Below are 24,276 nucleotides of genomic sequence, written 5' to 3'. Positions count from 1 at the left end.
GTCAGGGTGTTTGGAGCGTCAGTGGGTCAGTGTGTTTGGAGCGTCAGTGTGTCAGTGTGTTTGGAGCGTCAGTGTGTCAGTGTGTTTGGAGCGTTAGTGTGTCAGTGTGTTTGGAGCGTCAGTGGGTCAGGGTGTTTGGAGCGTCAGAGTGTTTGGAGCTTCAGTGGGTCAGTGTGTTTGGAGCGTCAGTGTGTCAGGGTGTTTGGAGCGTCAGTGTGTCAGGGTGTTTGGAGCGTCAGTGTGTCAGTGTGTTTGGAGCGTCAGTGGGTCAGGGTGTTTGGAGTGTGTTTGGAGGGTGTTTGGAGCGTCAGTCAGGGTGTCAGGGTGTTTGGAGCGTCAGTGTGTTTGGAGCAGGGGTCAGTTTTGGAGCGTCAGTGTGTTTGGAGCGTCAGTGGGTCAGGGTGTTTGGAGCGTCAGGGTGTTTGGAGCGTCAGTGGGTCAGAGTGTTTGGAGCGTCAGTGGGTCAGAGTGTTTGGAGCGTCAGGGTGTCAGGGTGTTTGGAGCGTCAGTGTGTTTGGAGCGTCAGTGGGTCAGGGTGTTTGGAGCGTCAGGGTGTTTGGAGCGTCAGTGGGTCAGTGTGTTTGGAGCGTCAGTGTGTTTGGAGCGTCAGTGGGTCAGAGTGTTTGGAGCGTCAGTGTGTTTGGAGCGTCAGTGGGTCAGTGTGTCTGGAGCGTCAGTGGGTCAGAGTGTTTGGAGCGTCAGTGGGTCAGTGTGTTTGGAGCATCAGTGTGTCAGTGTGTTTGGAGCGTCAGTGTGTTTGGAGCGTCAGTGGGTCAGGGTGTTTGGAGCGTCAGTGGGTCAGTGTGTTTGGAGCGTCAGTGGGTCAGGGTGTTTGGAGCGTCAGGGTGTTTGGAGCGTCAGTGTGTTTGGAGCGTCAGGGTGTTTGGAGCGTCAGTGTGTTTGGAGCGTCAGTGTGTCAGAGTGTTTGGAGGGTCAGTGTGTCAGTGTGTTTGGAGCGTCAGTGTGTCAGGGTGTTTGGAGCGTCAGTGTGTCAGGGTGTTTGGAGCATCAGTGTGTCAGTGTGTTTGGAGCGTCAGTGTGTCAGGGTGTTTGGAGCGTCAGTGTGTTTGGAGCGTCAGTGTGTCAGGGTGTTTGGAGCGTCAGTGTGTCAGGGTGTTTGGAGCGTCAGTGTGTCAGGGTGTTTGGAGCGTCAGTGGGTCAGGGTGTTTGGAGCGTCAGTGTGTCAGGGTGTTTGGAGCGTCAGTGTGTCAGGGTGTTTGGAGCGTCAGTGTGTCAGGGTGTTTGGAGCGTTAGTGTGTCAGGGTGTTTGGAGCGTCAGTGTGTTTGGAGCGTCAGTGGGTCAGAGTGTTTGGAGCGTCAGTGGGTCAGAGTGTTTGGAGCGTCAGTGTGTCAGGGTGTTTGGAGCGTCAGTGTGTTTGGAGCGTCAGGGTGTTTGGAGCGTCAGGGTGTTTGGAGCGTCAGTGTGTTTGGAGCGTCAGTGTGTCAGAGTGTTTGGAGCGTCAGGGTGTTTGGAGCGTCAGGGTGTTTGGAGCGTCAGTGTGTTTGGAGCGTCAGTGTGTCAGAGTGTTTGGAGCGTCAGGGTGTTTGGAGATTCAGGGTGTTTGGAGCTTCAGGGTGTTTGGAGCGTCAGGGTGTTTGGAGTGTCAGGGTGTCAGTGTGTTTGGAGCGTCAGTGTGTTTGGAGCTTCAGTGGGTCAGACGTCTCTGGTCCTGTGTCTGTCTGTCTGTCCCCAGTCTGGACCGGGACTTGGACCACCCACCACCATCCCCTCACACCACCCCCCACCACTCCATCCCTCCACCCCACCTCTCCCTCACCCCTCCAGACTCCTTGGCACACAGCTTCAATGCTGATGTCCAGTTTGCAGGCCAATCCTGGCTTTCACGGTCTACTGATTGTGTGAAATAGGTGACATGTGATCACAGGTAATCAACTTAAAGCATGGCTTATAATAATATTGTTTTTTTTGTTGCACTGGGGTGGTATTTACATTGGTTTAGGCAGTAGGTGGTCCCTTGGATGTTTTGAGAGAGAGAGAGAGAGAGAGAGAGAGATAGATAGATAGATAGATAGATAGATAGATAGATAGATAGATAGATAGATAGATAGATAGATGTTAACTCCACCCTGGGGCCTGTGGTTATAGTTAACTCTCCACCCTGGTTATACTGATGGAGGGTTTGGCCCAGCGTTGTCCGGGTAAGGGGAGGGTTTGACCCAGCGCTGTCCGGGTAAGGGGAGGGTTTGGCCCAGCGTCGTCGGGTTAGGGGAGGGTTTGGCCCAGTGTCGTCGGGTTAGGGGAGGGTTTGGCCCAGCGCTGTCCGGGTTAGGGGAGCGTTTGGCCATCCGGGATGTCCTTGTCCCTTCATGCTCTAGAAATCCCTGTGGCTGGCCGGGCGCATGCAAGATGGCACGGTCGCCAGGTGTAAGTTGTTTCCTCTGACACATTGGTGCGGCTGGCTTCCGGTTTAAGCGAGCAGTGTGTCAAGAAGCAGTACGGCGCTTGGCAGGGTCATGTTGGAGGACGCGTGGCTCTCGACCTTCGCCTCTCCCGAGTCCGTACGGGAAGTTGCAGCGATGGGACAAGACTGTAACTACCAATTGGATACCATGAAATTGGGGAGGGAAAAGGGGATAACAAAATTAAAAGGTGCACCTGATTTAACTCACATTGAGTACCCTCAAAGTATCCCGGAGTATACTACCTCCTCCCACCTCAACCCGAAAACCCAAACTGTTTCAGAAGTTATTATTTCTACCAATACCAGTTGGATTTCATCGCCCATGGTGTTCAGGAAGCAGGTTTAATTGTTGTTCAGGAAGCAGGTTAAATTGGTGTTCAGGAAGCAGGTTTAATTGGTGTTCAGGAAGCAGGTTTAATTGGTGTTCAGGAAGCAGGTTTAATTGGTGTTCAGGAAGCAGGTTTAATTGGTGTTCAGGTTTAATTGGTGTTCAGGAGCAGGTTAATTGGTGTTCAGGAGCAGGTTAATTGGTGTTCAGGAGCAGGTTTAATGCGATCTGCATTGCCTTTTGTTCTTATTTCCTGTCACAACAGTGCAGTGCCTCACAATCTCTGCTGACAATTTTATAATCTCAGGTTGATTCGGTGATTGTCCTCCAGCTTGCTGTGCTGTAGATTGTCAATACTGCACATCCATCCATGTTTGGCTGCCTTTGCTCTTCTCGCTGCTCAGACAGCACACATGGATTCCAGGTGTTTCTTCTGTTTGCCTTCCTGATGGTACATGTTTGTTTGATTTTGCTGCCTGGTTTGGTAAACCCCCGTGGTATGAATAATAATGTACTTACTCAGCCAGTGTCTAAACTTGATTTTTCTCTGTGTCCTGTGGATGTGTGTGTGTCCTGTGCTTGAATGTCCTGTGGATGAATGTGCTGTGAATGAATGTGTTATGGATGTATGTCCTGTGGATGTATGTCCTGTGGATGTATGTCCTGTGGATGTATGTCCTGTGGGTGAATGTGCTGTGAATGAATGTGTTATGGATGTATGTCCTGTGGATGTATGTCCTGTGGATGTATGTCCTGTGGGTGAATGTGCTGTGGGTGAATGTGCTGTGAATGAATGTGTTACGGATGTATATCCTGTGGATGTATGTCCTGTGGATGAATGTCCTGTGGATGAATGTGTTGTGGATGTATGTCCTGTGGATGAATGTCCTGTGGATGTATGTCCTGTGGATGAATGTCCTGTGGGTGAATGTGCTGTGAATGAATGTGTTATGGATGTATGTCCTGTGGATGAAGATCCTGTGGATGAATGTTCTGTGGAAGAATGTTCTGTGGATGAATGTGCTGTGGAAGAATGTGATATGGATGAATGTGCTGTGGATGAATGTGATATGGATGAATGTGCTGTGGATGAATGTGCTGTGGATGAATGTGCTGTGGATGAATGGGCTGTGGTTGAATGTGCTGTGGATGAATGTGCTGTGGATGAATGTGCTGTGGTTGAATGTGCTGTGGATGAATGTCCTGTGGATGAATGTCCTGTGGACGAATGTCCTGTGGATGAATGTCCTGTGGATGAATGTGCTGTGGATGAATGTCCTGTGGATGAATGTCCTGTGGATAAATGTCCTGTGGACGAATGTCCTGTGGATGTATGTCCTGTGGATGAATGTCCTTTGGATAAATGTCCTGTGGACGAATGTCCTGTGGATGAATGTCCTGTGGATGAATGTCCTGTGGATGAATGTCCTGTGGATGAATGTGCTGTGGAAGAATTAATTCATTAAATGGATTTTATATTATTTAACGTTTTAAATGTTCATGTTAGCTTTTTAACATCGGTACATACAATATCATACTGTGTCTATCTGCTAACTCTTATAAAAACGTGATTTTCCCCACAACTAATCCTTCTTTGTTTCCTTTCCTTTCCGCAGGGTGACATCCAGCAGCTGCTGATTGTGTCCGATCCTACAGCAGCTTATGACTACTGTGAACACTACAGCCCCGACTGTGAAACTCCCCACGGCCACTCCTTACAGGCCCAACAGCCTGAAGATCAGGTCAGTATTTTGAGGGCCAGTGGGTCCCCCCTACATGGGAGATAGGGGTGTGTCTTAGATCATCAGTAGAGAGAGGGGTGTGTCTTAGAGCATCATTAGAGAGAGGGGTGTGTCTTAGATCATCAGTAGAGAGAGGGGTGTGTCTTAGAGCATCATTAGAGGGAGGGGTGTGTCTTAGATCATCAGTAGAGAGAGGGATGTGTCTTAGAACATCATTAGAGAGAGGGGTGTGTCTTAGAGCATCATTAGAGAGAGGGGTGTGTCTTAGAGCATCATTGGAGAGAGGGGTGTGTCTTAGATCATCAGTAGAGGGAGGGGTGTGTCTTATAACATCATTAGAGAGAGAGGGGTGTGTCTTAGAACATCATAAGAGAGAGGGGTGTGTCTTAGAGCATTATTAGAGGGAGGGGTGTGTCTTAGAGCATCATTAGAGGGAGGGGTGTGTCTTAGAACATCATTAGAGAGAGGGGTGTGTCTTAGAACATCATTAGAGATAGGGGTGTGTCTTAGATCATCAGTAGAGGGAGGGGTGTGTTTTAGAACATCATAAGAGAGAGGGGTGTGTCTTAGAACATCATAAGAGAGAGGGGTGTGTCTTAGAGCATTATTAGAGGGAGGGGTGTGTCTTAGAGCATCATTAGAGGGAGGGGTGTGTCTTAGAACATCATTAGAGAGAGGGGTGTGTCTTAGAACATCATTAGAGATAGGGGTGTGTCTTAGATCATCAGTAGAGGGAGGGGTGTGTTTTAGAACATCATAAGAGAGAGGGGTGTGTCTTAGATCATCAGTAGAGGGAGGGGTGTGTCTTATAACATTATTAGAGGGAGGGGTGTGTCTTAGAGCATCATTAGAGAGAGGGGTGTGTCTCAGAGCATCATTAGAGAGAGGGGTGTGTCTTAGAACATCATAAGAGAGAGGGGTGTGTCTTAGAGCATTATTAGAGGGAGGGGTGTGTCTTAGAGCATCATTAGAGGGAGGGGTGTGTCTTAGAACATCATTAGAGAGAGGGGTGTGTCTTAGAACATCATTAGAGATAGGGGTGTGTCTTAGATCATCAGTAGAGGGAGGGGTGTGTTTTAGAACATCATAAGAGAGAGGGGTGTGTCTTAGAGCATCATTAGAGAGAGGGGTGTGTCTTAGAGCATCAGTAGAGAGAGTGGTGTGTCTTAGAGCATCATTAGAGGGAGGGGTGTGTCTTAGATCATCAGTAGAGAGAGGGGTGTGTCTTAGAGCATCATTAGAGAGAGGGGTGTGTCTTAGAACATCATTAGAGAGAGGGGTGTGTCTTAGATCATCATTAGAGAGAGAGCTGTGTCTTAGAGCATCAGTACAGAGAGGGGTGTGTCTTAGAGCATCATTAGAGAGAGGGGTGTGTCTTAGAACATCATTAGAGAGAGGGGTGTGTCTTAGAGCATTATTAGAGGGAGGGGTGTGTCTTAGAGCATCATTAGAGGGAGGGGTGTGTCTTAGAACATCATTAGAGATAGGGGTGTGTCTTAGATCATCAGTAGAGGGAGGGGTGTGTTTTAGAACATCATAAGAGAGAGGGGTGTGTCTTAGAGCATCATTAGAGAAGGGGTGTGTCTTAGAGCATCATTAGAGGGAGGGGTGTGTCTTAGAGCATCAGTAGAGATAGGGGTGTGTCTTAGATCATCAGTAGAGAGAGGGGTGTGTCTTAGAACATCATAAGAGAGAGGGGTGTGTCTTAGAGCATCATTAGAGGGAGGGATGTGTCTTAGAGCATCATTAGAGGGAGGGGTGTGTCTTAGATAATCAGTAGAGATAGGGGTGTGTCTTAGATCATCAGTAGAGAGAGGGGTGTGTCTTAGAGCATCATTAGAGAGAGGGGTGTGTCTTAGATCATCAGTAGAGATAGTGGTGTGTCTTAGAGCATCATTAGAGGGAGGGGTGTGTCTTAGATCATCAGTAGAGAGAGGGGTGTGTCTTAGAGCATCATTAGAGAGAGGGGTGTGTCTTAGAGCATCAGTAGAGAGAGTGGTGTGTCTTAGAGCATCATTAGAGGGAGGGGTGTGTCTTAGATCATCAGTAGAGAGAGGGGTGTGTCTTAGAGCATCATTAGAGAGAGGGGTGTGTCTTAGAGCATCATTAGAGAGAGGGGTGTGTCTTAGAGCATCATTAGAGAGAGGGGTGTGTCTTAGAACATCATTAGAGAGAGGGGTGTGTCTTAGAACATCATTAGAGGGGTGTGTCTTAGATCATCATTAGAGAGAGAGGTGTGTCTTAGAGCATCAGTACAGAGAGGGGTGTGTCTTAGAGCATCATTAGAGAGAGGGGTGTGTCTTAGAACATCATTAGAGAGAGGGGTGTGTCTTAGAACATCATTAGAGAGAGGGGTGTGTCTTAGATCATCATTAGAGGGAGGTGTGTCTTAGATCATCATTAGAGAGAGAGGTGTGTATTTCAGCATCGTTAGAGGGAGGTGTGTATTTCAGCATCGTTAGAGGGAGGTGTGTATTTCAGCATCGTTAGAGGGAGGTGTGTATTTCAGCATCGCTAGAGGGAGGTGTGTATTTCAGCATCGCTAGAGGGAGGTGTTGTAAGGTCGTTCGTCTGTTGAATGAAAAGAGTCAGACCGAAATGCAGCGTGTAGGTTACTCATGACTTTAATGAAAGTATCGCGGTACATGAAATAACTGATATAAGAAAACAACAAACGAAACGAAACTAATTACAGCCTATCTGGTGACTACAACACAGAGACAGGAACAAACACCCACAAAATACAACGCGAACTCAGGCTACCTAAATATGGTTCCCAATCAGAGACAACGACAAGCACCTGACTCTGATTGAGAATCGCCTCAGGCAGCCAAGCCTAACAACACCCCTAATCAGCCGCAATCCCAAATAATACAAACCCCAATACGAATACAACATATAAACCCATGTCACACCCTGGCCTACCCAAACATATAACAAAAACACAAAATACAATGACCAAGGCGTGACAGGTGTGTATTTCAGCATCGCTAGAGGGAGGTGTGTATTTCAGCATCGCTAGAGGGAGGTGTGTATTTCAGCATCGCTAGAGGTATATACATGGTGTTTACTACCTTTAACATTAGCAGAAGAAGAAGAAGTATGGTCATTGGAGTCTCGTTGCTCCTGTTAATCATCCAGTAACTCAGTAAGACTTCTGATGATCTCTTCAGAACACTCTTTAGGTATTTACTCTTCAATGTTATTCACCTTTTCTTTTGTTGCTTCGTAACAGGGAATTACATCACAGTGGAAAATCTTTAAATTCCAGGCTGTGTCCAATTTGGAGAGAATAGTTCTCTTGTTCGCTAATACGTTTCACAGATCCGCCAATTGAACAGAAGCCAGACCGTACGCAGTGTTATGTTTCAGAATCATAACAAAACACTCAGCCAACCACGTGCCTGAGCACCGTTCTGTAAAGTCAGACATGACATCTGTGTTTTCCAACAGATTAAACTGTATGAACTCAGCAAAAGAATAAACGTCCTCTCACTGAACAAGTTCCACAGACATGTGACTAACAGAACTTGATTAATGTGTCCCTGAACAAAGGGGGGTTAAAATCATAAGTAACAGTCAGTATCTGGTGTGGCCACCAGCTGCATTAAGCACTGCAGTGCATCTCCTCCTCATGGACCTCACCAGATTTGCCAGTTCTTGCTGTGAGATGTTACCCCACTTTTTCACCAAGGCACCTGCAAGTTCCCAGATATTTCTGGGGGGGATTGGCCCTAGCCCTCACCCTCCGATCCAACAGGTCCCAGACGTGCTCAATGTGATTGAGATCCGGGCTCTTCACTGGCCATGGCAGAACACTGACCTTCCTGTCTTGCAGGAAATCACGCACAGAACGAGCAGTATGGCTGGTGGCATTGTCATGCTGAAGGGTCATGTCAGGATGAGCCTGCAGGAAGGGTACCACATGAGAGAGGAGGATGTCTTCCCTGTAACGCACAGCGTTAAGATTGCTTGCAATGACAACAAGCTCAGTCCGATTATGCTGTGACACACCGCCCCAGACCATGACGGACCCTCCACCTCCAAATTGATCCCGCTCCAGAGTACAGGCCTCGGTGTAAAGCTCATTCCCCTTGTGAGACAACCGCGACCCATCAGTGTAGAGCACTTTTTGCCAGTCCTGTCTGGTCCAGCGACGGTGGATTTGTGCCCATATGCGACGTTGTTGCCGGTGATATCTGGTGAGGACCTGCCTTACAACAGGCCTACAAGCCCTCAGTCCACCCTCTCTCAGCCTATTGAGTACAGTCTGAGCACTGATAGAGGGATTGTGCGTTCCTGGTGTAACTCGGGCAGTTGTTGTTGCCATCCTGTACCTGTCCCGCAGATGTGATGTTCGGATGTCCCGATCCTGTGCAGGTGTTGTTACACGTGGTCTGCCTCTGCGAGGACGATCAGCTGTCCGTCCTGTCTCCCTGTAGCTCTGTCTTAGGCATCTCACAGTACGGACATTGCAATGTATTGCCCTGGCCACATCTGCAGTCCTCATGCCTCCTTGGAGCATGCCTAAGGCACGTTCACGCAGATGAGCAGGGACCCTGGGCATCTTTCTTTTGATGTTTTTCAGAGTGAGTAGAAATGCCTCTTTAGTGTCCCACATTTTCAAAACTGTGACCTTAATTGCCTACCGTCTGTAAGCTGTTAGTGTCTTAACGACCGTTCCACAGGTGCATGTTCATTAATTGTTTATGGTTCATTGAACAAGCATGGGAAACAGTGTTTAAACCCTTTATAATGAAGATCTGCGAAGTTATTTGGATTTTTATGAATTATCTTTGAAAGACATGGTCCAGAAAAATTTACGTTTCTTTTTTTGCTGAGTTTAGTATGATGTGACAACAAAATGCACTAAATCATTCTTATCATGAGAGCAGCAGGGTTTTCTGTTATTATGACTCATTTATACACCCATTAGAACAGAACAACACCCATGAAAACAGAACAACACCCATTAAAACAGAACCACACCCATTAAAACAGAACAACACCCATTAAAACTGAACAACACCCATCAAAACAGAACAACACCAATTAAAACAGAACAACACCCATGAAAACAGAACAACACCCATGAAAACAGAACAACACCCATTAAAACAGAACCACACCCATTAAAACAGAACCACACCCATTAAAACAGAACCACACCCATTAAAACAGAACAACACCCATGAAAACAGAACAACACCAATTAAAACAGAACAACACCCATGAAAACAGAACAACACCCATTAAAACAGAACAACACCCATTAAAACAGAACCACACCCATTAAAACAGAACAACACCCATTAAAACAGAACAACACCCATGAAAACAGAACAACACCCATGAAAACAGAACAACACCTATTAAAACAGAACAACACCCATGAAAACAGATCAACACCTATTAAAACAGAACAACACCTATTAAAACAGAACAACACCCATTAAAACAGAACAACACCCTGTAAAACAGAACAACACCTATTTAAACAGAACAACACCCATGAAAACAGAACAACACCAATTAAAACAGAACAACACCCATGAAAACAGAACAACACCCATGAAAACAGAACAACACCCATGAAAACAGAACAACACCCATTAAATCAGAACAACACCCATTAAAACAGAACCACACCCATTAAAACAGAACAACACCCATTAAAACAGAACACCACCCATGAAAACAGAACAACACCCATGAAAACAGAACAACACCTATTAAAACAGAACAACACCCATGAAAACAGATCAACACCTATTAAAACAGAACAACACCTATTAAAACAGAACAACACCCATTAAAACAGAACAACACCCTGTAAAACAGAACAACACCTATTTAAACAGAACAACACCCATGAAAACAGAACAACACCAATTAAAACAGAACAACACCCATGAAAACAGAACAACACCCATGAAAACAGAACAACACCCATGAAAACAGAACAACACCCATGAAAACAGAACAACACCCATTAAATCAGAACAACACCCATGAAAACAGAACCACACCCATTAAAACAGAACAACACCCATGAAAACAGAACAACACCCATGAAAACAGAACAACACCCATTAAAACAGAACAACACCCATTAAAACAGAACACCCATGAAAACAGAACAACACCCATGAAAACAGAACAACACCTATTAAAACAGAACAACACCTATTAAAACAGAACAACACCCATTAAAACAGAACACCCATTAAAACAGAACAACACCCATTAAAACAGAACAACACCTATTAAAACAGAACAACACCCAGAACAACACCTATAAAACAGAACAACCCCATTAAAACAGAACAACACCTATTAAAACCAACATTAAAACAGAACAACACCTATTAAAACAGAACAACACCTATTAAAACAGAACAACACCTATTAAAACAGAACAACACCCTTAAAACAGAACAACACCTATTAAAAAAGAACAACACCCATGAAAACAGAACAACACCCATGAAAACAGAACAACACCAATTAAAACAGAACAACACCCATGAAATCAGAACAACACCCATTAAAACAGAACAACACCCATTAAAACAGAACCACACCCATTAAAACAGAACCACACCCATTAAAACAGAACAACACCCATGAAAACAGAACAACACCCATGAAAACAGAACAACACCTATTAAAACAGAACAACATCCATGAAAACAGAACAACACCTATTAAAACAGAACAACACCTATCAAAACAGAACAACACCCATTAAAACAGAACAACACCCTGTAAAACAGAACAACACCCTGTAAAACAGAACAACACCTATTAAAACAAAAATACACCCATTATTAAAAAACTTTAAACACACAACTGAACTATAGGTTAGACCACAAGAGGGCAGACACCTCTAACAGTCTACTGTAGATAGATATGAATGTATCTTGGAGGAGAGAGACCTTTAACAGTCTACTGTAGAGAGATATTAATGCCCCCACTCTCCTGGAAGCTCCAGTCCTTACCCAGAGTGCCTTGCTCTTGGTGCCTTGCCAGAGCAGTGTCAGGATGTAAATCTGCTGAGTTGCCTGGATGGGATCTTCTCTCTCTCTCTCTCTCTTTCTCTCTCTCTCAATGTTCAATTTAAGGGGATTTATTGACATGGGAAACTTATGTTTACATTGCCAAACCAAGTGAAATCTCTCTCTCTCTCTCCTTGAAATATACATTAGAGTATACACAGTTTACTCTACATTTTGCATAGATCATCATTGAATAGTCAGTTAAACATCTGGATAGAATTGTACTGATACCGTAAATCCTAGAGTAAATCCTCTTTCCACTGCCCTCTGAGTCAATAGATTGTGTTTTATTCAGTCCACTGGGGATAATGAGTCAGCCATTCACACATACACCTCCTCAGTGAAACCACACATATAAACCACATATAAACCACATATAAACCACATATAAACCACATATAAACCACATATAAACCACATATAAACCACATATAAACCACATATAAACCACATATAAACCACATATAAACCACATATAAACCACATATAAACCACATATAAACCACATATATACCACATATATACCACATATATACCACATATAAACCACATATAAACCACATATATACCACATATAAACCACATATAAACCACAGGGAAGCAAATCCAGCAGGAAGGTACACATTTTTTTTCTCCTTTATTCAACCAGGCAAGTCAGTTAAGAACAAGTTCTTATTTTCAATGACAGCCTAGGAACAGTGGGTTAACTGCCTGTTCAGGGGCAGAACGACAGATTTGTGCCTTGTCAGCTTCGGGGTTTGAACTTGCAACCTTCCGGTTACTAGTCCAACGCTCTAACCACTAGGCTACCCTGCCGCCCCAATTCAGTAGTCTGCTTCAGACGTAAGTGCTGTAGGATATAAATCAAACCATTGCTATGAGTGCCAGGTACCACTACCAACCCTCAGCTTTACTCCATGCAGCTGGTACTTCTCATAGCTTTCCCTGATGTACAGCTCAGCTTTTTTTGTATTATCTTTTAAAACACCCCCACCTGTTTATAAAACTGTAGCTCTACATGGACTCGATCAGTGCTGGTCTCAGTATTTATTTTCATGTTTAGAGTGTTATGGCCAACTGAGTCTTAACCCATTACTTTGCTTTGTAGTTGTGTTGTTTAAAAGTAGACTCAGCGATATCACATAGATGCAGAAAGTAAACAGCATAGTGGGTCAATGTCCATGACAACGAAGAGTGTTGAAGCACGAGGCTCAACTTCTTTACTGTTTTTGGTCCCCTGGCTATCAGGCTGTAACAGTGTGAACAGAACCCATGCACCTTCGATCTCACTCATTTCAATATCTCCGGTGCGGCTCGTGGCAACGTCAGGTAGAGTCTACCTCTAAGAGCTAGATATCACTGATTAATGATATTCCTATAGTAAGAAAGTATTGTCATGTACTGTGCAGCTACACATCAGTTTTATAAACAAGCGTTAGCTATGCATTTTTCGTTGACAGTCAAGCTACACAGCATGTCGTTGGAGACAATACTTTGACGACTTATACAATATGACATGCTAATTACATTGTACAAGATTATTCATCTTTTGTTATTGGATAATGCAAATCTAATGAGTGTTATTTTCAGACAGGTTTTAATTCATAATATGTACAGTACAGTACAGGTTATGTTTATATCACCTTTTGTTTTTGCCGAGAAATTGAGTTTTCTCTGTTATGCTAACATGCTAACGCTAACATGCTAACGCTAACATGCTAACGCTAACATTTCTCCCTCTCCCCCTCCAGTACACTACTACCGATGACTTAGATTATAGTGAGTTTTATGATTATTCTGAAGGAGAGACAGAGACTGCTCCAACAGACGAGTATGAGGCGGGTAGTGACCCACAGGTAAACAAAACACTGAAGAAAGATGCTTGTTTTGTCCTGTGGTGTCTTACTGTACCCTTTGTGCCGAACCCCCCTTTCACAACTCTTTGTGGTCTACCGTTTACTGTATGTCTTGATGCGTCAATCAAACTTGTAATCTTATTGTCGCTATACGGCCCGCCCTCTGCTCTCACACGTGGCGGATGCCAGCTTTTGATTGGTTTGTCTTATGTTCAGCTTTGTGTCTCAGGTTGAAAGCAATTTCTGGTGTTGATGTTTACTTTCAACCCCCACCCTTCCTCTGATAAAATCAAATCAAATGTTATTGGTCACATACACATGGATAGCAGATGTTACATTTACATTAGAATGTACGTAGAATGTATGCACACATGACTGTAAGTCGCTTTGGATAAAAGCGTCTGCTAAATGGCATATATTATTATTATTATTATTATTATTATTATTATATATTATTATATTATATATATTATTATATTATTATATTACATTTACATTTAAGTCATTTAGCAGACGCTCTTATCCAGAGCGACTTACAAATTGGTGCATTCACCTTATGACATCCAGTGGGACAGTCACTTAACAATAGTGCATCTAAAACTTAGGGGGGGGGGGTGAGAGGGATTACTTATCCTATCCTAGGTATTCCTTAAAGAGGTGGGATGTTATTGGTCACATACACATGGTTAGCAGATGTTAATGGTCACATGGTTAGCAGATGTTAATGGTCACATGGTTAGCAGATGGTAATGCGAGTTTAGCGAAATGCTTGTGCTTCTGTGTAGTGAAATGTGTAGTGAAATGCTTGTGCTTCCGACCGTGCAGTAACATCTAATAAGTCATCTGACAATTTCACAACAACTGCCTTATACACACAAGTGTAAAGGAATTAATAAGAATATATACATAAAAATATATTGATGAGTGATGGTACAGAACGGCATAGGCAAGATGCAGTAGATGGTAGTATCGAGTACAGTATATGCATATGAGATGAGTAATGTAGGGTATGTAAACATTATATGAAGTGGCATTGTTTAAAGTGGCTAGTGATACTTTTATTACATACATTTTTCATTATTAAAGTGACTAGATATGAGTCAGTATGTTTTTATCAGCCACTCAATGTTAGTGATGGCTGTTTAACAGTGATGGCCTTGAGATAGGAGCTGTTTTTCAGTCTCTCAGTCCCAGCTTTGATGCACCTGCACTCACTGACCTCACCTTCTGGATGATAGCGGGGTGACCATGCACTGGGGTGAACAGGCATCTTTTTGGCCTTCTCAGTGTCGTCTTGATTTTCTATCACTATAACCTTCTTCCAGAGAAAGAAATGTAATGTTTACATGAAAAAGAAAAGGGCCCGAAAGTCCCTTAAGTCTAAGGCTAAAAGCCCCTAATGTTCCTGGCCTCTAGAAAGCCAGCAGATAAAAAGGTTAGCGGTTAGTGGTCGCTAAGAAGAAGATACAGATGAATGGCTGTCAAGCAGCGGTCGGTGTAGTTCCGGCGCAGAGTATTAGTGGTGACGGCACCAGTAAAAAATAAAAAACATCAGATCACATCCAGATCTCTTCCTTTGACATTTTCTGGATGGAAATCTGTGATGCTAGACTGGAGGCTATAGCTAACTTCCACCTTCCTACCAGTCTCTCTCTCTCTCTCTCTCTCTCTCTCTCTCTCTCTCTCTCTCTCTCTCTCTCTCTCTCTCTCTCTCTCTCTCTCTCTCTCTCTCTCTCTCTCTCTCTCTCTCGACCCAGCAGAGTTGGAGCTAGCTGAGCAGACTGCTCCTTCTGTGTTAACCTGCTTCTCTATTCTTCTCCTTCTGTGTTAACCTGCTTCTCTGTTCTTCTCCTTCTGTGTTAACCTGCTTCTCTGTTCTTCTCCTTCTGTGTTAACCTGCTTCTCTGTTCTTCTCCTTCTGTGTTAACCTGCTTCTCTGTTCTTCTCCTTCTGTGTTAACCTGCTTCTCTGTTCTGCTTCTCTTCTCCTTCTGTGTTAACCTTCTGTGTTAACCTGCTTCTCCTCTGTTCTTCTCCGTCTGTGTTAACCTGCTTCTCTATTCTTCTTCTTCTGTGTTAACCTGCTTCTCTGTTCTTCTCCTTCTGTGTTAACCTGCTTCTCTGTTCTTCTCCTTCTGTGTTAACCTGCTTCTCTGTTCTTCTCCTTCTTTCCATTTTTTCTGATGCGACACAACTTCAGCTAAACAATGTAGACGGAGAATACACTGACTATACTGACAGTGAGCTTGACTACGGAACTGTAGAGGATACTCAGTCTCCCATTGCCACCGGAGGACCGAACCAGGTAACTTTTAGTTTTTCATATTTTATTAACTTTTTATTATAAGAAAGAAAGTGCAGTATTTGGAAAGTGAAAGAGACAAGGAAGACCTATGAGCTATGGAAGAATATGGTATGAAATAACAAAGACAAAACAATTCAAAAGCAATTGTTCTGTTTTGAACTTTTCTATTGACAATGGCAGAACCGTTGGACAGAGAAGATTAAACATCAGAAGCCATATGTCATGCGTCATTTCATTCAATCCACCTTTAATACTATCCAGTCACATTTAGTCTCAGATACATGCAAATAATATGTAGCTTTCTGTTGTTTAATTCAAGTTTGACTAAGGTTGCAGTTTCATAAGTATCAATGTAACGGCTTTCTTCCTGGGAAGGAGAGGCGGACCAAAATGCAGCGTGGTTATTTCTAAAACATCTTTCAATGAAAGATGAAAATGTGAACACTATACAAAATAAGAAACCGTGGAAAAACCCCAAACAGTCCTAACTGGTGCAAAACACAGAGACAGGAAACAATCACCCACAAAATACCTAAAGAATATGGCTGCCTAAATATGGTTCCCAATCAGAGACAGCGATAAACACCTGCCTATGATTGAGAACCACTCCAGGCAAACATAGACTTACCTAGAACACTCAACTGAACACGACCCCATAGACTACAAAAACCCCTAGACAAAACAAGACACATAAATCACCCATGTCACACCCGTGACAATCAAATAAATATGCATGTGCTTTACACTTCATCAACAGTCAACGTAGATGGTACTGATATATATTGTTGGGTCATTTTAGTACATTGAAAAAATAATAGAATGGTTATCTGTCTTCTTCAGTAAGGTTTTATATATTAGATGGTAATGGTATAATAATGGTATTATAATGGTAATGGTATTATAATGGTATTATAATGGTAATGGTATTATAATGGTATTATAATGGTAGTGGTATCATAATTGGTATAATAATGGCAATGGTATTATAGTGGCAATGGTATTATAATGGTATTATAATGGTAATGGTATAATAATGGTATTATAGTGGCAATGGTATTATAATGGTATTATAATGGTAATGGTATAATAATGGCAATGGTATTATAATGGTCATATAATGGTATTATAATGGTGTTATAATGGTATTATAATGGTAATATAATGGTAATGGTATTATAATGGTATTATAATGGTATTATAATGGAATAACAGACAGGGTATTTTGTCCATTTAAGTTGTTCTGGTATACTCATACGCAATAATATTTTTTTCTGCAATTAACTGGGTCACACCTGAAATAAAAAAATAAGCTAGGAATATATTTCACGGTCTGTTTTCGAATTAGAAAAGGCATTTGTCTTTAGTCTGTGTGGGTCCAAGATGTTGCTAGTGGCATTTTTGTAGTAGGACGTGATGTGTCCTCCAATGTACAGGCCCAACTCACTGTTTCACAGGATAAACAGCACTAAAGTCTGTGTTCAGAGGGCATCTTAAACCAAACTAATATCAAATCAAATCTTCAACGTCACTTCCTGGACATGCTCATTTTACTTTTAATAGTTGTGTGCTTTTCTGTATGAGTTTAATAATGGTACGTAGGTGAAAATATTTGATTTGCAGCCTTATCCATGATTGACAGTATTCAGTGTCCAATCATAAACGGGCAAAGTTCTCTCTGTGGAGAACCAAGCACCTGCTCTTACCAGTCAGGTTTCTGCTAAGTTTAACGTGGGGTTTGTGGTTCTGTCTTCAGCGAGATATATGGTGTCACAGTAAAATCACCCCCTTTTCGGCCGTAGATGGCTGGGCCGCTGCAAGACCTTTTGATTAGTAGTTCTTCTCCCAATCGCTCCAATAGAACTATGATCAACCAATCAGAGACATCTTCACAGCTGATTATGATACTTGTTGCACTGTGTTACTGCAGTAGCAGTGTGTTCCAAATGGATGTGAATTCACTGGGTTATTTGGCCCTCGATAGCATGAGCATATATTATCTCAATAGACCATTTCATTTTTAATTTTACCTTTATTTAACCAGGCAAGTCAGTTAAAGAACATATTCTTATTTTCAATGACAGCCTGGGAACAGTGGGTTAACTGCCTGTTCAGGGGCAGAACGAGAGATTTGTACTTTGTCAGCTCAGGGGTTTGAACTCGCAACATTCCGGTTACTAGTCCAACACTCTAACCACTAGGCTACGCTGCCGCACCATAAGGAAGAGTGGGGGAGTAAATTGGACCCCTCTGGGTTATGTTACCCCGTTTTACCCTACAGGCTACGTGCTCAGATACCTGTGTCGTGTCATCCATTTTGATGGCTTCCAGAGTAATGGCAGTGCTGTGTGATTGGTTGTTGTAGAACTGTGCAAAATGCAGAGTATGTCATAAATACTACAGTCTCACCGTAATCAATATTTGGTATCTATCCAAACCAACTAGGAAATTGAATCAATCAAATTCCTTGTACACATACGTATGTACTTTGTATTGTTGCACATTTCTATATCGTAGATGTACCATTTCATGAAAGATGCTTCTAGTGTCCTTCCAGACTTAGTTAATCTATTTTAGTATTTTTGTTCATATATTGATATTCTAGTGGTATTATGTTTGTGTTAAAAAGACTGAAATAACCTAAAGTCTGGTCTTGATGTAAATTTGATCATCAGAATTTCTAATGCTTTTTTTATGTCGTCAAGGTAACACGTTATTTGCACGTTTTGTTGTTGTTGTCATAGACCTGGACACGGATACTACAGTGAGGAAAATAAGGATTTGATCCCCTGCTGATTTTGTACATTTGTCCACTGACAAAGACATGCTCAGTCTATGATTTTAATGGAAGGTTTATTTGAACAGTGAGAGACAGAATAACAACAAAAACATCCAGAGAAACATACATCAAAAATGTTATACATTTGATTTGCATTTTAATGAGGGAAATAAGTATTTGACCCCCTCTCAATCAGAAAGATTTCTGGCTCCCAGGTGTCTTTTATACAGGTAACGAGCTGAGATTAGGAGGACTCTCTTAAAGGGAGTGCTCCTAATCTCTGTTTGTTACCTGTATAAAAGACACCTGTCCACAGAAGCCATCAATTGTTATTCTGTCTCTCACTGTTCAAATAAACCTACCATTAAAATTATAGACTGATCATTTCTTTGTCACTGGGCAAACGTACAAAATCAGCAAGGGATCAAATACGTTTTCCCCCCTCACTGTATATGTAGCACAACACAGTTAGATAAACATTACACAGAGTCACAGACAATAGTTTACATAGTTTGTATAGTTTGCTTCACTGTAAGACACCAGTCTTCAACACAACAACATGCAGACATGCAGTGAAATGAAACAATAGCTATAATTACACACTCGTGAAGTTGTATCAATATCTCACCAACAAACAGATTTTCCACTAAAGTAAATGGAACTTGAATAAGGTGTTACCACGTTGCCATAGCGTTCACCACGTGTCACAATGCCGGATTCATTTTGACCTGGTAAGGCTAAAGCTGTATAACATTACATAGACTGTAGCCTGCTCTAGCTACCTATGCCCCAACCGCTCGACTAACAACCCTGTTTCCTCCGTTGCTCATCTGGGTCAGGACTCCCCCGCCGCCCCCGAGGCTGGCCTGGACAGTGTGGATCCCGGAGTGGACGAGTATGACTTTAAGGAGTATGACCTAGGGGGCGAGTTGGACAATAAGCAGTATGAGTACGGGGTGTATGATGAGAATGGCAATGAGCTACCCAACCCCACTGGTACCGCCGAAGAAGAGGTGGGGCTGGGGGTTCCCGCGGAAACGGAGGAACTCGCCCAGACTGCCGTAAGTATGGCACCGCTCTCCTCCGAACTTAGACTGACCGAGGGGTGTGTGTATGAACTGACTGAGGGGTGTGTGTATGAACTGACTGAGGGGTGTGTGTATGAACTGACCGAGGGGTGTGTGTATGAACTGACCGAGGGGTGTGTGTATGAACTGACGAGGGGTGTGTGTATGAACTGACCGAGGGGTGTGTGTATGAACTGACCGAGGGGTGTGTGTATGAACTGACCGAGGGGTGTGTGTATGAACTGACGAGGGGTGTGTGTATGAACTGACCGAGGGGTGTGTGTATGAACTGACCGAGGGGTGTGTCTATGAACTGACGAGGGGTGTGTGTATGAACTGACCGAGGGGTGTGTGTATGAACTGACCGAGGGGTGTGTGTATGAACTGACCGAGGGGTGTGTGTATGAACTGACCGAGGGGTGTGTGTATGAACTGACCGAGGGGTGTGTGTATGAACTGACCGAGGGGTGTGTGTATGAACTGACCGAGGGGTGTGTGTATGAACTGACGCGGGGTGTGTGTATGAACTGACTAGGGGTGTGTGTATGAACTGACCGAGGGGTGTGTGTAAGAACTGACCGAGGGGTGTGTGTATGAACTGACCGAGGGGTGTGTGTAAGAACTGACCGAGGGGTGTGTGTAAGAACTGACCGAGGGGTGTGTGTATGAACTGACCGAGGGGTGTGTGTATGAACTGACCGAGGGGTGTGTGTATGAACCAGGGTCGTGGAGGTACAGGCTCTCACCTCAGATACATTGTTGCGCTAGTTTGTGTCTCGTCTTGCCATGGGGAGTCTGTCTTGCCATGGGGAGTCTGTCTTGCCATGGGGAGTCTGTCTTGCCATGGGGAGTCTGTCTTGCCATGGGGAGTCTGTCTTGCCATGGGGAGTCTGTCTGTCAAATCTAATCAATTCAAATGTTATTGGTCACATACACAAGGTTAGCAGATGTTATTGCGAGTGTAGCGAAGTGCTTATGGGGAGTTTGTCTGTCTTGGAGAGTTTGTCTGTCTCGGAGAGTTTGTCTGTCTCGGAGAGTTTGTCTGTCTAGGGGAGTTTGTCTGTCTAGGGGAGTTTGTCTTGGCTTGGGGAGTTTGTTTTGTCTTGGGGAGTTTGTCTGTCATTGTCATGCTGTGTTTGTGGAGCCTGTCTTAGTTTGAAACATCCACCCCACTTTTCAGTCTGTGAATGTGTTTCTGTCCTCTATATGGACAGATATATGTATATGGCGGTCAGGCGTTAACACGTATGTACATGTACACACTAACACACACTCAGATCCAGCACTACTACAACTCTCCCTGTCTCTACTTCTTTTACCACCACCCAGCTTCATCCTATAACCACCACCCAGCTCCATCCTACAGTACAACCACCACCCAGCTCCATCCTACAGTACAACCACCACCCAGCTCCATCCTACAGTACAACCACCACCCAGCTTCATCCTATAACCACCACCCAGCTTCATCCTATAACCACCACCCAGCTTCATCCTATAACCACCACCCAGCTTCATCCTATAACCACCACCCAGCTTCATCCTATAACCACCACCCAGCTCCATCCTATAACCACCACCCAGCTCCATCCTATAACCACCACCCAGCACCATCTTATAACCACCACCCAGCTCCATCCTATAACCACCACCCAGCTTCATCCTATAACCACCACCCAGCTTCATCCTATAACCACCACCCAGCTCCATCCTACAGTACAACCACCACCCAGCTCCATCCTACAGTATAACCACCACCCAGCTCCATCTTATAACCACCACCCAGCTTCATCCTATAACCACCACCCAGCTTCATCCTATAACCACCACCCAGCTTCATCCTATAACCACCACCCAGCTTCATCCTATAACCACCACCCAGCTTCATCCTATAACCACCACCCAGCTCCATCCTATAACCACCACCCAGCTCCATCCTATAACCACCACCCAGCACCATCTTATAACCACCACCCAGCTCCATCCTATAACCACCACCCAGCTTCATCCTATAACCACCACCCAGCTCCATCCTACAGTATAACCACCACCCAGCTCCATCTTATAACCACCACCCAGCTTCATCCTATAACCACCACCCAGCTCCATCCTATAACCAACACCCAGCTCCATCCTATAATCACCACCCAGCTTCATCCTACAGTATAACTTAAATGTAATGTAATGTATAACCACCACCCAGCTCCATCCTATAACCACCACCCAGCTTCATCCTACAGTATAACCACCACCCAGCTCCATCCTATAACCACCACCCAGCTTCATCCTATAACCACCACCCAGCTTCATCCTATAACCACCACCCAGCTCCATCCTATAACACCACCCAGCTCCATCCTATAACCACCACCCAGCTTCATCCTACAGTATAACCACAACCAAGCTTCATCCTATAACCACCACCCAGCTCCATCCTATAACCACCACCCAGCTTCATCCTACAGTATAACCACCACCCAGCTCCATCCTATAACCACCACCCAGCTTCATCCTACAGTATAGCCACCACCCAGCTTCATCCGATAACCACCACCCAGCTCCATCCTATAACCACCACCCAGCTCCATCCTATAACCACCACCCAGCTCCATCCTATAACCACCACCCAGCTTCATCCTATAACCACCACCCAGCTTCATCCTATAACCACCACCCAGCTCCATCCTATAACACCACCCAGCTCCATCCTATAACCACCACCCAGCTTCATCCTACAGTATAACCACAACCCAGCTTCATCCTATAACCACCACCCAGCTCCATCCTATAACCACCACCCAGCTTCATCCTACAGTATAACCACCACCCAGCTCCATCCTATAACCACCACCCAGCTTCATCCTACAGTATAGCCACCACCCAGCTTCATCCTATAACCACCACCCAGCTCCATCCTATAACCACCACCCAGCTCCATCCTATAACCACCACCCAGCTCCATCCTATAACCACCACCCAGCTCCATCCTATAACCACCACCCAGCTTCATCCTATAACGACCACCCAGCTCCATCCTATAACCACCACCCAGCTCCATCCTATAACCACCACCCAGCTCCATCCTATAACCACCACCCAGCTTCATCCTATAACCACCACCCAGCTTCATCCTATAACCACCACCCAGCATCATCCTATAACCACCACCCAGCTTCATCCTATAACCACCACCCAGCTTCATCCTATAACCACCACCCAGCCTCATCCTATAACCACCACCCAGCTCAATCCTATAACCCCCACCCCTCTCCTACACACACACACACACACACACACACACACACACACACACACACACACACACACACACACACACACACACACACACACACACACACACACACACACACACACACACACACACGCGCGCGTGATCACACTGTTGAATGGCTGATCACACTGTTGATTGGCTGATCACACTGTTGAATGGCTGATCACACTGTTGATTGGCTGATCACACATCACACTGTTGATTGGCTGATCACACATCACACTGTTGATTGGCTGATCACACATCACACTGTTGATTGGCTGATCACACATCACACTGTTGATTGGCTGATCACACATCACACTGTTGATTGGCTGATCACACTGTTGAATGGCTGATCACACTGTTGATTGGCTGATCACACATCACACTATTGATTGGCTGATCACACTGCTGATTGGCTGATCACACTGTTGAATGGCTGATCACACTGTTGATTGGCTGATCACACATCACACTATTGATTGGCTGATCACACGGTTGATTGGCTGATCACACGGTTGATTGGCTGATCACATCATATTCTTTAAAACCATGCATCAAAATGACCTTCTTCTTCGCTTGTTGAATTGCCTCTTTTATTCATCTTATCCCTCATGCCGCCCATCCCATTGGTCATTGATCCGGTGACTGTAGCTCGGTATGAAGGAACTCACGCTGGTGTCCTCCCTGTCTTCACAGGTGGCTGGTGGTGGGGAGAAAGGCGAGAAGGGCGAACCCGCTGTGATTGAACCTGTAAGACCCAAAAACACAACACGGCTGTTTTTTTTTTAAGGGAATATGTGTAGAGAATACAAATTGTGTCATACAGGAAGTTGAAAGAAACTGTTTGGTTATAAATGAATGTTTTCTTCCGTATAGAGACAGGATGCAGTGGGATGGACGCTATTTCTGTTTTAATTGTGACGTAACTTGATGTGAAACACTGAAGCATTTAATTCTCGCTGTCCCATTTCTTCAATCCTGTCGTCTGTCCATCACGTTTAGGGCATGCTGATTAAAGGCCCTCCTGGACCTGCAGGCCCAGCTGTGAGTAACACATATGTATTCATCCTGAGGCCAAGGAGGCGTCCAGAGATGGCACCCTATTCCCTTTGTAGTGCACTAGTTTTAACCAGTAGCCATAGGGCTCTGGTGAAAACTAGTGCACTAAATCTCTACTCAAACTTAAATGACACTTAAATTGAGTGTCTTACTGTACGTGACTTAGTGACTTAGTCTCAGTCTACAGGGCTTTATCTCAAGTCAGGATTGAGGCCTATGTAACAACATGTCTGTGCCTCAGTTTGATTGGGTTGTGTTTCTGTAGGGTCTCCCGGGCCCCCTGGGTCTACATGGACCCCCTGGTGTTGCTGGAGATCCGGGTGACAGGGTGAGTCTCTCTTCCTGTGTACCTGCCATTCTCTGTCGTTCTCTCTCTCTCTCTCTCT

The 24,276-nt window shown here is 44.3% G+C and overlaps 1 protein-coding gene across 3 annotated transcripts in view; it reads left to right on the top strand.

Annotated features, from left to right (window-relative positions):
• The window catches only part of LOC124039460 (collagen alpha-1(XI) chain-like), a 216,932-nt gene that overhangs the window by 32,715 nt on the left and 159,941 nt on the right, over positions 1-24,276 (top strand). Inside the window, exons 5-11 of one of the 3 annotated variants that reach the window (XM_046355449.1) lie at positions 4,368-4,493; positions 13,303-13,407; positions 15,607-15,711; positions 19,327-19,548; positions 23,528-23,581; positions 23,834-23,875; positions 24,156-24,218. In XM_046355449.1, the coding sequence (XP_046211405.1) occupies positions 4,368-4,493; positions 13,303-13,407; positions 15,607-15,711; positions 19,327-19,548; positions 23,528-23,581; positions 23,834-23,875; positions 24,156-24,218 (717 nt within the window). The remainder of the gene's footprint in view (positions 1-4,367; positions 4,494-13,302; positions 13,408-15,606; positions 15,712-19,326; positions 19,549-23,527; positions 23,582-23,833; positions 23,876-24,155; positions 24,219-24,276) is intronic. The other 2 variants (XM_046355450.1, XM_046355451.1) reach the window with 2 other exon arrangements.

Source organism: Oncorhynchus gorbuscha, linkage group LG07, assembly GCF_021184085.1.
Source record: "Oncorhynchus gorbuscha isolate QuinsamMale2020 ecotype Even-year linkage group LG07, OgorEven_v1.0, whole genome shotgun sequence".
NCBI lineage: Eukaryota > Metazoa > Chordata > Actinopteri > Salmoniformes > Salmonidae > Oncorhynchus > Oncorhynchus gorbuscha.
The sequence above is the reverse complement of the archived record's forward strand: the minus strand, read 5'-3'. Positions and strand labels throughout refer to the sequence as shown.